Consider the following 14,369-nt stretch of genomic DNA (forward strand, 5'->3'; position numbering starts at 1 on the left):
ACCCTCCAATCCACAGGAACTGATCCTGAATCTATAGAACATTGGAAAATGATTACCAATGCGTCCACGATTTCTAAAGCTACCTCGTTAAGTACCCTGGGATGCAGACCATCAGGTCCCGGGGACTTATCAGCCTTCGGACCCAACAGTCTATCCAACACCATTTCCTGCCTAGTATAAATTTCCTTCAGTTCATCCATTACCCTAGGTCCTTTGGCCACTATTACATCTGGGAGATTGTTGGGAATGAACTGATCCTGCACCTTCCACATTATTCCTAGAAACACTTGCCATTGGTGTTCCACTGTCATCCCTGCTAGGGTATTGTTCCATTGAACTTTGGCCAGCTCCTCCCTCGTAGCACCATAATTCTTTTTGTTCAACTGTAATACTGACACTTCCGAGTTTCCCTTCTCCCTCTCAAATTGTAGATTAAGACTTATCATATTATGGTCACTACCTCCTAATGGCTCCTTTACCTCGAGGTCCCTGATCAAATCCGGTTCATTGCACAACACTAAATCTAGAATTGCGTTCTCTCTGGTAGGCTCCAGTACAAGCTGTTCTAAGAATCCATCTCGGAGGGACTCCACAAACTCCCTTTCTTGGGGTCCAGTACCAACCTGATTCCTCCAGTCTACCTGCATGTTGAAATCCCCCATAACAGCTGTAGCATTACCTTTGCGACATGCCAATTTTAACTCTTGATTCAACTTACACCCTACATCCAGACTACTGTTTGGGGGCCTGTAGATAACTCCCATTAGGGTCTTTCTACCCTTAGAATTTCTCAGTTCTAGTTTGCTTGAGATGAATGCTAAAATTGCATTTGCCTTCCTTACCACTAACTCAATCAGTTACACTTTAGGAAATATTGCACAAGGGTCTTAGTCCCTTTGCACCTCTGACTTTTGAATTTTTTTCCTGTTTAGAAAATAGTCTACACCTTTATTCCTTCTACCAAAGAGTATGACCATACACTTCCCCATAGCATATTCCATCTACCACTTCTTTGCCTATCTCCTAGTTTGTCTGAGTCCTTCTGAAGACACCCTGCGTCCATAACACTACCTCCCTCTACCAATCATTTTATTGTCTGCAAACTTGGCCACAAAACCATGGATTCTGAATTACACCACTAGTTACTGGTAGCAATCTAGAATAGTCCCCCTTAATTCTGGCTCCTTGTCTCCTGCCAGTCAACCAATCTTCTATCCATGCTAATATTTTTCTTGTAACACCATGGGCTCCTATCCAGTTAAGCAGCCTCCTGTGTGGCATCTTGTCAAAGGGCTTCTGAAAGTCCCAAGTAATGAATTTGAATATATTGACAGTCATAGACAGTAGAAAATGAATATGGTGACATTTATGGTAACCTGGTGTGGTCTTCTGCCATTGTGACTCTTTCATTTCAAGGTTCGACATGTTGTGCATTCAGAGATGCTCTTTGGTATACTACTGTTGCCATGTGTGGTTATTGAGTAAATGTCACCTTCCTGTTAGTTTGAACTAGTTCAAACTCTGACCTGTCACATTAGCGAGGTGTTTTCACCCACAGAATTGCCGCGCACTAGAGATTTATTGTTTTTCACACCATTTTCTGTAAACTGTAGAGAATGTTGTGTGTGAAAAATTTAGGACATCAGCAGTTTCTGAGATACTCAAACTACCCCATTTACCACCAGATATCATTCCATTTAGATCACATTTCGTTCCCATTCTGATGTTTGATCTGAACAACAAATGAACCTCTTGACCATGTCGACATGCTTTTTACATTGAGTTGCTGCTACTTGATTGGCTGATTAGGTATTTGCATTAACTGGCAAATATACAGGTGTATCTAATAAAGTGACCAGAGTGTATTCCATAAGTTTAAAGTCCCCAAGTGCATATGTTTCTTTTACCTACAATTACCACGGTAATAAACTACACACTAAATAACTACAGAATATTTGTTATGAAAGACACCAATCAAAATACTGTGCAATATACTCATGCAGCATTAGGTAATTGTCCTGTTGTGTTGTTAGAAAGTTACAAAAACTGACAGCCTCAAGAGCTTGTGTTGATGGTCAAATAACAATCTCCAAACTAATTATCTAAACTGCGTGAAGGGCTTCTGGCTGCAGCTCCTTGAAGACCGTTTTAGCAGTCTGTAGCAGCAGCTGGATGACCTTCGGCTTGTACGGGAGATAATTGATAAGAATTAGGGGGATCTAGTTGCCCCTAAGTTGCAGGAGATGAGTAGCTGGGTGACTGACAGGAGAAATGGAAATATGAATAGGCAGTTAGGGCAGAGCACCCTCGTGGACATTCCCCTCAGTAATAAATATGCTACTTTGGATATTGTTGTGGGGGATGACCTCCCAGGGGAATGAACACAGAGACCAGGTTACTGTGACTGAGCTTGGGTCCGTGCTGCAGAAGGGAAAGAGGGAGAAGAGGGGAGCGGTGGTGATAGGGGACTCAACAGTCAGGGGAACAGACAGGAGATTCTGTGGACGTGAACGGGACACCCGGATGGTATGTTTTCTCTCAGGTGCCAGGGTCAGTGATGTGTCGGATTGCGTCCACAACATTTTGGAGAGAGGGGGAGAACAGCCATGTCTTGGTACATATTGGTAGCAATGACATAGGAAGAAAAAGCAAAGAGGTCCTGAAAAGAGCATTTATAGAGCTAGGCAAAAAGCTGAGAATTAGGACCTCTAGGGTAGGAAATTCTGAATTGCTACCTGTACTACATGCCATAAGACATAGGAGCAGAATTAGGCCATTCAGCCCATCGAGTCTGCTCCACCTTTCACCATGGCTGATCCCAGATCCCATTCAACCCCATACACGGGCCATCACGCCATATTCTTTGAACCTCTGACCAAGCAGGAAATGATCAACTTCCGCCTTAAATATTTCCTCAGCCTCCTCAGCAGTCTGTGGCAGAGCTTTCCACAGATTTAATACTATGTGGCAAAAAAATTGGTTCTTATCTCTGTTAAAAAGGGTCACCCCTCAATTTTGAGGCTGTGCCCTCTATTTCTGGATACCTATCTATGACCATGATTGCTCTTTACAAGATGGTGACCCAGCCATTATCCATACTCTTCAGAGACTGTCTACCTGGAGTCAGTGGTTGCATAACTAGGACTTCTGTTACGCATCAGCTGCTCCCATGGCTTCACGTAACCCTGATCGTAGGGGGGAGGGGGCTAAGCAGGTGCTAGACCTCCACCCATTAGCCCACACCACCAAACCCCGGCCCCATTACATGCGCATGACCAAGAAGCTGCCAGATCATACCAAATAACACAAAAATACACAGCGTATATAAAGTAGAAATAATGTATGTACAGTGTAGTATCGCTTACTGGAATCTGGAAGACAGTGTCAAGCACACTGATGATGGTGTGTTAGGCTGAGTCATCGGAGGTTGGGGTGGTGTAGTAGCCCCCACCCTCCGGGCAGTGAACCGATACCGATCCGTGAAGCATGCAGGGGTGCAGCGGTGGCCAAGACGCACCCAGCACATCTTTAAGAAAACAGCCGAAATAAACAAGCTAATTAATTAGGTGCTGCCCGACACGTAAATGTCGGCCCAGATCAGAGGCGATTGCGCCCCTCCATACCAGACAGTCATGCAGCCTGTCAGGATGCACTCCACGGTACAACTATAGAAGTTTGAGTGTATCTGTTGACATGTCAAATCTCTTCAAACTCCAAATGAGGTATAGCCACTGTCTTGCCTTCTTTATAACTGCATCAATATGTTGGGAGCAAGTTAGTTCCTCAGAGATCTTGACACCCAGGAACTTGAAACTTCTGATCCTTCTATGAGGATTGGAATGTGTTCCACTTCTGATCCTTCTATGAGGATTGGAATGTGTTCCTTCACTTTACCCTTCCTGAAGTCCAAAATCAGCTCTTTCCTGATGTTGAGTGCCAGGTTGTTGCTGTGACACCATTCCACTAGTTGCATATCTCTCTCCTGTACACCCTCTCATCTCCATCTTAGGTTCTACCAAGAATGGTTGTATCATCAGCAAATTTATAGATGGTATTTGAGCCATGCCTAGCCACACAGTCATGTGTATATACAGAACAGAGTAGTGGGCTAAGCACACACTACTGAGGTGTGCCAGTGTTGATTGCCAGTGAGGAGGAGATATTATCATCAATCCGCACAGATTGTGGTCTTCCAGTTAGGAAGCTGAGGATCCAATTGCAGAGAGTGGTACAGAGGCCCAACTTCTGTAACTTCTCACTTGGGATTTTGGGAACGATGGTATTGAATGCTGAGCTGTAATCGATGAACAGCATTCTGACGTAGGTGTTTATGTTGTCCAGATGGTCTAAGGCCATGTGAAGAGCCATTGAGATTGATGATGGAAAGTGAAAAATGTAGATATCATAGTGACAGAAACTTTTCTCAAGGCACTAAAACAATGATCAATGGTCATTACCTATCATGTTTCATTTGTATGTGTCAGGTCTATTTTAGATGAAGATGCCCTCATACTTGATGGATGTGAAAACAGCACCACAGAAAGCATTCTATCTGGATGCATCATGGCTTGGTACAGCCATTGCTCTGCCCAGGACTGCGGAAGTTGTGGATACACCTCAGCATGTCATGAAAACCAGAGTCCCCTAGCTGAACTTTGTTTATACTTCTTGCTGCCTCAGTAAAGTAGCCAAAATAATCAAAGACCGCCCCCCCCCGCCCCCCAGCTTTACAAGATATGTTCTCTTCTCCCCTCTCCCATCAAGTACAAGCTATAAAAGCCTGAAAGGACATACCACCAGGCTCAAAGGGGCTTCTATCATGTTACAAATCTATTAAAGAGTCCCCCTGTATGATAAAATGGGTTTTTGACCTCATGGTCTACTTCCTTGTTGTTATGTACACGCAAGCCTGTAAAAGTATCAGCAGCAATAGAACACACCTGGAGTCTGGTTTTGCTGTTAAACACTATCTTTATTAGCAAATACTTAATATAGTAAATTAAACAAGATAATCAAAAGTTAGCAGTGTTATCCCAATATATGTGTGTAAATATAATTCCCAAACAAACTCAGGTGGCAAGATTTAAAGTCGTACAATGCTAATGTAACGAAGTTCAGTTCAATGCATGGTGGTGTTATTGTTGTTATGAGAGAGATATTTGTAATCCAAGGTGAAATCCATGATAGGAAAAAAAAACAAGTGAACAGGTGCATTTGGTCTTCCGCCATCAGCTTCGAATCCACACACGAAGTATCACCGCCAGTGATCTTCACAGAATATCCTTTCTCACAAGTGGTTACCACAATACCACACCCAAATTAAGCTACGGGTCATCCCAAAGTGGTGGCCACAGGACACTCAAATGGAATCCATGTATGGATTATCACCAACAGTAGCTTATCACAAAGGGGACTATCTTCAAGGCAAAACTACCACCCAGGCAAGGGTAGACACACTGGTAGATTCCACACGGTTACCCCAATCACACAACGTGATAGCCACTTATCCAGTTCCACGACATACGAAGTACTCCAACAGTGATTTGCCACAGAGGTGCCTTCTTCAGTGAACTATCACACCCAGAGAAGGGTAAATACACATGTGGTATTCACCAAGGTCTCCCCTCACCAGAGAACACACTTCTGTGGATTAACTATGTGACAATCACACTTTTGTATTCGAATGGAATCAAACTCACCCTTACGGGCTACTTGGAGCGAGTCCAAACAGTGATCTCTTTGCACTAGATTTCTTCTGTTTCAAATCTCCTTCTCCCCTCCTCTCTGCAGACTTCTTCTAGTTGCAGCAACTTGTGAGAGTCATTTCTCAATACTCTGGATCAATCTCAACTCACCCCTTTGGGCTACTGAAAGTTTAAACCAGCAACCCCACTCACTGGTGTCTTTCTATGATCGAAACTATCTCAACTCTGAATTGTGTGTCTGTGTGTCTCCGAGAAAGACAGTTGACCTTGTTTAAATACACACATGCTGAACACCAGCTGTCCATCATGTAACTCCTCTCTCTCTAGCAACTCAGACAGTTAACAGTAGAAGACAACTGCTTTTCATAACACTGTATTCAGTCTCCCTCTCTCCCCCTCCCTCTCTCTCTCTTAGATGCATAGTCCATAAAGAATGAAACTTAGGATCCCATCACACTTGTGAACTTGCACCTTATTTTGTGTCTGCACTGTGACTAACACTTTATTTTACATTGTTATTGTTTTTCCCTCGTACTATGAAACCCCAGTTTTCTTGGGCTGGGTAAGTCTAGGAAATACACACTCTGGTGTGGCCAAATCTGTGAAATTGAGACACTTTTTCCACCCAATCCACAGTTTGTGTGCATGCATGTAATTTGTAACCCTGTTACCACTCGGTGCCAAGAAAAAAAACGATAGCACTCTGCATAAGATTACAGGAATTATATTTATGAATGTCAACTTAACTAAAAGGCTAGAAAAGAAAAGAAAGTAAAAAACAAAAAAGGTCCCATTATAATTCAAATATGAGGGCAGAATATGGTATTAATGGCAAGACTCTTGGCAGTGTGGAGGATCAGAGGGATCTTGGGGTCCGAGTCCATAGGACAATCAAAGCTTCTACCCAGGTTGACTGTGGTTGAGGTGGCATATGGTGCAATGGCCTTCATCAATTGTGGGATTGAGTTTAAGAGCCCAGAGGTAATGTTGCAGCTGTATAGGACCATGGTCAGACCCCATTTGGAGTACTGTGCTCAATTCTGGTCGCCTCACTACAGGAAGGATGTCGAAACCATGGAAAGGGTGCAGAGGAGATTTACAAGGATGTTGCCTGGATTGGGGAGCATGTCTTATGAGAACAGGTTGAGTGAACTTGGCCTTTTCTCCTTGGAGTGACAGAGGATGAGAGGTGACCTGATAGAGGTGTATAAGATGATGAGAGGCATTGATCATGTGGATAGTCAGAGGCTTTTTCCCCAGGGCTGAAATGGCTAGCACGAGAGGGCACAGTTTTAAGGTGCTTGGAAGTAGATACAGAGGAGATGTCAGGGGTAAGTTGTTTTTTTTTATATATAAAAACGCCGAGTGTGGTGAGTGCATGGAATAGGTTGCCGGCAGTGGTGTTGGAGGCGGAAACCGTAGGGTCTTTTAAGAGACTCCTGGATGGTTACATGGAGCTTAGAAAAATAGAGGGCTATGTGTAAAGCCTAGGTAGTTCTAAGGTATGTTCAGCACAGCTTTGTGGGCTAAAGGGCCTGTATTATCCTGTAGGTTTTCTGTGTTTCTAATTCAATAGTCAAATGTGCACAAGTTGGAGCTCAACTCTTTGAAAAGTTATATTCACCAATCCTCAGCAGACTTGTGCACCTTGCTCCATCGAATCACAGTCCCCACTGGGTTGAATCCTATGACTAGTTCTCTCCAGAGTCTTCTCTCTTCACCTCCCACTGAACAAAGACCCGCATTAACCAATTTTTCCCCCAGGATCAATAAAGTATGACTATTCACACTGGTGTCAGGCTTACAAATGAAAAAAGCCGCTCCCTAGATTGGATAGCTCCAATTCAGATGCACCCGTTATCTCTAACCATAACCCAAACACTGCTTCTGCAGAAAAACCATTACGTTAACAGTGAAACCTTTACCAGGGAGTTACAACTACCTCATGCACTGATGTGATGAAACACTTGGATGACACGCTAAACAAACTTTTGGGCCAAAACCCTTCAGCTGGACTGGAGAAAAAAAGTTGAGGGGTAGATTTTAAAAGTAGGGGGAGAGAAACGCCAGGTGATAGGTGAAACCTGTAGGGGGAAGGATGAAGTAATGAGCTCAGAAGTAAATAGGTAAAAGAGATAGAGAGCCATGGAAGAAAAAAAGGGGAAGGAGCACTAGAGGGAGGCGATGGGCAGGCAAGGAGAAAAGGTTTCAAATTTAATCCTTTCTTGGAATGATAGAGAGTAATACAGCATAGAAACAGATCCTTTGGCCCAACTGGTCTATGCTGACCATAGCATCCTCTCTGCTATTCCCAGTAGCTTACCTCATCCTATAACCCTCCAACCCCCCCCCCTCCATGAATCTACCCCGATCCCTCTTAGATGTTGCAATTACATCTGCTTCAAGATTCACAGCCCTCTCGATATGTCAAGTGACAAAGAGCAATTAGGAACAAGATTGTGACTAATGTGATTGCAACCTTAATTTTGCATTACTGACTTCTTTGTGCAACATTTTACCTACGTTTATCATAAATTTGCCTCAAGAAAGATTCTGCTTCCTCTAAGCTTTGAGAAAGGTAATTGTAAACTTTGAAGAGAAAAATATTTTTTCTCAGCTCTGACTTAATTTGTCAAGTCCATATTTTGAGATGGTGGCACCTAGTTTTTGATTTTCTCACAGGAGGAAACATCCTCTTTGCATCCACCCTATCATCATCCTTCAGAATCTTTTAAGTTCCACTTGATAAGTACTTCTGAAAAAGAAAGTAGAGTCCAAATAGTTGGGCATGTTGATGTAATATCTGTGTTGAAGATGCCTTGCATCCTTGAGTTCAGAAGATGAATCTGCATGATTTTTTAAATGTTTCAGCCATTGCATTCTAATTGCTACCAATCTTCACATGCAAGATCTTGGTCAATTAGCAAGGAGACCCATGATGATTGGAGACTAGACTTGATCCATAAATTTGGTGCATCGTTGGATGCGCATGAGTGGAAGTGCACACACTTGCACCGAACTTCAGGTGTACTGTGGGCTGTTTGTTGATGACTGTATCATAGTGTATGTATTTGGTCTTTGGATTTAATTCCTACCATTGTAAAACAATTTGACATTTTGTGAAGATTCGTTAATTGTATGCATGCATAATAATGCCCATAGGTCTTAGCTGTACTCTGCAGGATCTAGCTTTGAGTGCATCTTCAAAAGTATATGGGTTGATTTTCTTTTATAATTAAGAAACTGCTGAGCCAAGAAGGTGCAGATGCAAGACCTGAAGATCCCTTTACCTCTACAGGTGCTATTTGACCCGAATTCCAGCAGTTTGTTTGGTGCATATCTAATCATAACAATTACAGCACAGAAACAGGATATCTCGGCCCTTCTAGTCCGTGCCGAACTCTTACTCTCACCTAGTCCCACCAACTTGCACTCAGCCCATAACCCTCATTTAGTGTTGGATTGCACTGCTAACATGAAATTTTGCATTATTATGCACTGTGAAGTACATATTTGTCAGAAAGGATATGTTCTAGCTGGAGGAATCTTTGGGGATTTTGCACATTTCCTCCTTTATTCTTTTTGATTAATAAAGACGTCAGGAAATTACATTCATTTAAGTAAAGCAATATTAGATTTGTGACTTGTTAGTCATGACTGAGAAAAGTTCAGAAAAGTTTGAAACATATTATTTATTGGATTTTCTTTCCAAATTTTATTTTAGTCACTACATTGCAGGGAATCATGCTTTACACGAATTTAAGTTAGCTTGTTAGATTTCCAGCATCTGCAGATTTTCTCTTGTTTGTAACTTGTTTTTCTCTTATTACAGATCACCAGAAGTTGGAGAGAGAGGCTCGCATTTGTCGACTGTTAAAGCACCCCAATATTGGTATGAATGTTTCTTGTGCTTTTTAAGTTGCATTTCCAAACAAACTGTTTCGCTTAATACTTCTCTTAACCATTCCCTTAATACTTTTAAAATTTCCTTTCCACACAATTCAAGGCACAATCTACTTATGTCATCCTGACTGAAATTCCATAGACTATCATTTTATCAATATTGACTGAAGTACAGAGAGATGAGCATGGATTGGATAACTAGGACAGTTCTGGTCACTGCACTACAGGAAGATTGCAGCTGTGGTGGGGGGGGGGATATACACAAGTTGTGTAAGGACTGCTGGTTTGTAGTTGTGAGGATGCACTCTGGGGTGCCATCCAACCCTGGTGGCTGTTGGCACATTGGAATGTTCTGTGTACCTCAGCCTCGGAGATGACCGAGGTGCAGGTCTCGTCAGCGGGTCTTGTTACAAGAATCACCCCTTGTAGTACAGTGAGGCACAGAGAATCTGTATTTACAGACAAGTAACTTTTATTATTTCAACTAGAAAACATGTGGGTTCAATGTACTTGTGTGTTCCCACTCAAACCCGACACTCCATGAACAGTCAATGAAGAGGAAAAAATATTACCTGGGAAAGGAGCCCATGCTGGCCAGGCATTCATCATGGTCCCGATCTCCACGTGTCCGTGGAGTCCTCCTTATCCGCGATGTTTGGTCTCTGGCTGCTTTTAAGGTTATCGCTCCTGTGTATTTGGAGCTCCCGAGTCTTATACTGTTCCACATCAATTGAACCACTGGATCTCCATCCCATTGGCATCCCACTGGATCTCCATCCCATTGGCACAAGGTCACCTGACCTACCTGGGTCACCTTCTTACTAGTCATTATGACCAATATTATTTCATGGCTCTGTCCACCCCATTTATGCCTTTACACTTAGTTGTCCAAACCAGGATGCTGGAAATGATCATCCAGATCATTTATATGCATTACAAACAGCAGAGGTCCCAGCACAGATGCCTACAGAGCTCTACTATTTACAGACCTACAGCTCGAATAAGTCCCCTCAACCACTACCTTCGAAATTCTATGTGCAAACCAGTTCTGAATCCAAACCACTATTTCACCACGGACCCCATGCATCAATCTCCTCGATTAGCCTTCCATGAGGCACTTTGTCAAATTACTAACAAAAATCCATGTAGATAACATCCACTGCCCTACCTCTTTTGACACCTTGTCAAAAAACTCAATGAAGTTGGTAAGGCACGACCTGCCCCATACAAAGCCGTGATGGCTCTCCCTGATATACCCATTTGTTTCCAAATACTCATACGATGTATCATATCCCTAAGAATTTTCTCCAGCAATTCCCTAGAACTAGTACAAGATTCACTGGTCTGTAGTTCCCAGGATTTTCCCTTGTTCTGTCATAAGGTGGGCACTGGTGACAGACCCAAATGCAAGACACAGACACTGAAGTACTAGGAACAGGACTTGACTAGAGAGCTGGGACAAGAACACAGACTTCGGCTAGGCAAGCAGGACCAGGACCAGGAACTGGGAACTAGGAGCCTGGGTCTTGACTCTGGCTCGGACCCCAGAACTAGGCAAGGACACTACATGGCTACAGGACTGGACATTGCTTGGGTTCTTCATGGCTTGGGTTTTTAGAGGCATGGACATGACAAGGCTTGGGTTAGGACTCCGAGCCAGAGACTGGACAAGGACACAGAACCTGGGTCTTGACTCAGGCTTGGACTCCGGAACTAGGCGAAGACATGACGTGGTCTTGGGAGACAGGACCAGGCGAGGCTACAGGACAGAACAAGAGACTCCAGCACAGGACGAAGCACATGGACAGGACGAGAACACAAAGCCTTGACTTGGTACACAAGAACAGCTGAGCCTTGGTCTTGGGACAACAGGAACACAGAATACAGAGCCTAGGTCTTGGGGAGGACAGGAACATGGAGCCTTAGTCTAGAGCATAGGAACACAGAGCCTTAGACTTGAGAGACAGGAACACAGAGCCAGGACCCCTCCTTGGGAACAGGACTTAGGACCAGGACTCATACACAGAACACAGAGCCAGGACCCCTCTTGGGAACAGGACTTGGGGCTGGGGCTCTACACAGACTGCTGAACACGACAGGATGGTTCCCAACATTAGGTAGCAGCAAACAGCCAGACCTACCTAGCAAAGGCATGGACACAGACAGTTCCAACTCAACAATAGACAGTTCCTTATCTTGATACTGCAAGGCTCCAGTCTCACTCCAGTGGTAGAACTTGACAAGGTTGCAGGCAAGGCTCCTTGGGGGGGGGGGGGGGGGGGGAGAGAAAGAGGGGGGAAAACAGTCCAGCCTCAGGGTAACAGCAAAGACAGCCTGGCTTACCCAGTGGAGGCAAGGACAGGAAGGGACAGATCCAACCACAGAGTAACAGCAAAGACAGCCTGACTTACCCCACAGAGGCAAGGACAGAATACTGACAAGACAAACCAGCAACCACACTGTCTGTATCTTGTTTTACGGCGGTTGGCATCCAGCTTAATGGTGCATTACCGCTACCCTCTGCTCCAGAATGTGCACTAGACATACATTCTAAATCCCTTCACCCAATCTCACACACACACACACAAACATATATATATATATATATATATATACACACACACACACACACATACATACACACACACAAACCTACACTTCACCCTCCCATCTTTGACCATCCTAGTATCCTATTCCTGTTTATTCATCATATTCTATAAAAAACCTCTGTACCCCTTAAAAACGCTAAAAATACCCGGACTTGTGCTCTCTCACCCATGCCCAGCAACCCTTTTAATGTGAATTCCTGCATCCCCATACTTCCTGCAACACAAAACTACATGTTCTACTGACTCCTCTTCCTGACATTCCTCACACAATCCTATCTGGTGTTTCCCTATCATTTTCAATGTTTTGTTTAATGCACAATGCCCCAGCCTTAACCTAGTCCACACAATTTCCTCTCTTCTGTTTCCATTACCTACCCTAGTAACTGCAACACTCTTTTGTATTTGATATAAATGCCTCCCTTTCCCCTCCCTGTCCCATCTTTCTTGCCACATTCGGTTGACTTTTTCCCAGATTACACACTTAACCTCTGCTTTACTGATACTAATGTGCATTTCCACATTTTCTTTCTTTAACACCCTCTTTGCCAACTCATCCACCCTCTCATTCCTCTTCACCCCTACATGTGCTGGAACCCATAGAAATTTTACCTGACCTCCCTGATTTGCAATTCTTGTAACTAACTGAAGGACTTCATAAAGTACATCTTGCCGACTGTTTGTGTGAAAAGACCTTAAACTTGCTAGAACTGAGGCTGAATCTGAACATATCAATGCTTTGGCTTGTCTGGCTTTCTGCACCCATTGCAACGCAACCAACACTGCCAGCATCTCCACTGTAAACACCCCTAACTTAGATGTTCTTCTGCTGATTCCAATTTCTTTTGCTGGTATAACCACCCCAAACCCTGTCACTCCTATTTCAGGTTCCTTCGCACCATCCATATAAATGTGAGTATAATCACTATACTTTTCCATCACATGACAGTTAAATGCATTTACCAAATCTGTTTTATATCTTACTTTCCTTTTTACCTCTAACAAATGCCAGTCTATGTCAGGCCATACAAGCTTCCATGGAGCTACAACCGGATAAACTACTGAAGGACTTATCCTCAGATCAAATACTCCACGTTCTTTCGCGATATCATTCCCTACCCGACTAAAGGTATCCCTCTGAAACCTCCCATTTTCCCAGCACTCCTGCAACACTCCTTTAGTAGGGTGAGAATCATTGTGCCCCTGCAAGTTAGCCCAGTAGTTTGCCATCAGTTGCATCCTTCTTAGTTCCAAAGGCATTATTCCCATTTCTACCTATAGTGCTGACACTGGTGACATTTTAAAAGCCCCACTGCACACTCTCAAGGCCTGAGCCTGAATTACATCCAGTTTCCTTATAAGAGACCTAGCTGCTGATCCATATACTATATTTCCGTAATCCAATACAGATCTTACTAAAGCCACATACATTCTCTTCAAAGCTGAACAACTTGCTCCCCATTCCCTACCAGTCAAACATCTCATCACATTTATTACCTTTTTACATTTCTCCTCAACTTTCCTGATATGGTCTGCCCATGTTAATCGTGAATCAAATATAACTCCCAGAAATTTAAATGATGCAACCCTATCTCATTCAACCCCATACATCCTTAACTTCTTCCCCACCTCAACCCTTTTCCTGGTAAAAAATACAGTTTGAGTTTTATCTACTGAAAATCTACATCCCCAATCATAACCCCACTCCACCACTTCATCAATTGCTTCTTGTAGTTTCCTGATTATATGGTCCATGTTCCTGCCTCTTTTCCACAAGGCCCCATCATCCGCAAACAGTGACCTACCTATATCCACTGGTACCTTTGTGAAGACATCATTGATCATAATGATGAGAAGTAACAGGCTAATCACACTACCTTGAGGTGTGCCATTTTCTACTATGTACTGTTTTGATAATTCTGATCCAATCTGAACTTGAATTTTTCTACCAAACAAACAGCAACCACACTCAACCCCAGGGCCACTTATATTCCCAGCCTCAAGACGAGAATCAGGTGCCTATGATTAAGCCCAACTGAAACAAGGGACAGCCAGAAGACCCGGAGTCCGGAATCCATGGACCGGACTGTGAACTGGAATATGGATTTGGCGGACCGGACCGTGATATGTTCCTTTCTTAAATAGAGGTACAACA

The 14,369-nt window shown here is 43.4% G+C and overlaps 1 protein-coding gene across 14 annotated transcripts in view; it reads left to right on the forward strand.

Annotated features, from left to right (window-relative positions):
• LOC140195219 (calcium/calmodulin-dependent protein kinase type II delta chain) overlaps positions 1-14,369 on the forward strand; it is a 580,639-nt gene that overhangs the window by 123,696 nt on the left and 442,574 nt on the right. For all 14 annotated transcript variants that reach the window (XM_072253184.1, XM_072253187.1, XM_072253189.1 and 11 more), the window contains exon 3: positions 9,538-9,597. In XM_072253184.1, the coding sequence (XP_072109285.1) occupies positions 9,538-9,597 (60 nt within the window). The remainder of the gene's footprint in view (positions 1-9,537; positions 9,598-14,369) is intronic.

This window comes from Mobula birostris, chromosome 3, assembly GCF_030028105.1.
Source record: "Mobula birostris isolate sMobBir1 chromosome 3, sMobBir1.hap1, whole genome shotgun sequence".
NCBI lineage: Eukaryota > Metazoa > Chordata > Chondrichthyes > Myliobatiformes > Myliobatidae > Mobula > Mobula birostris.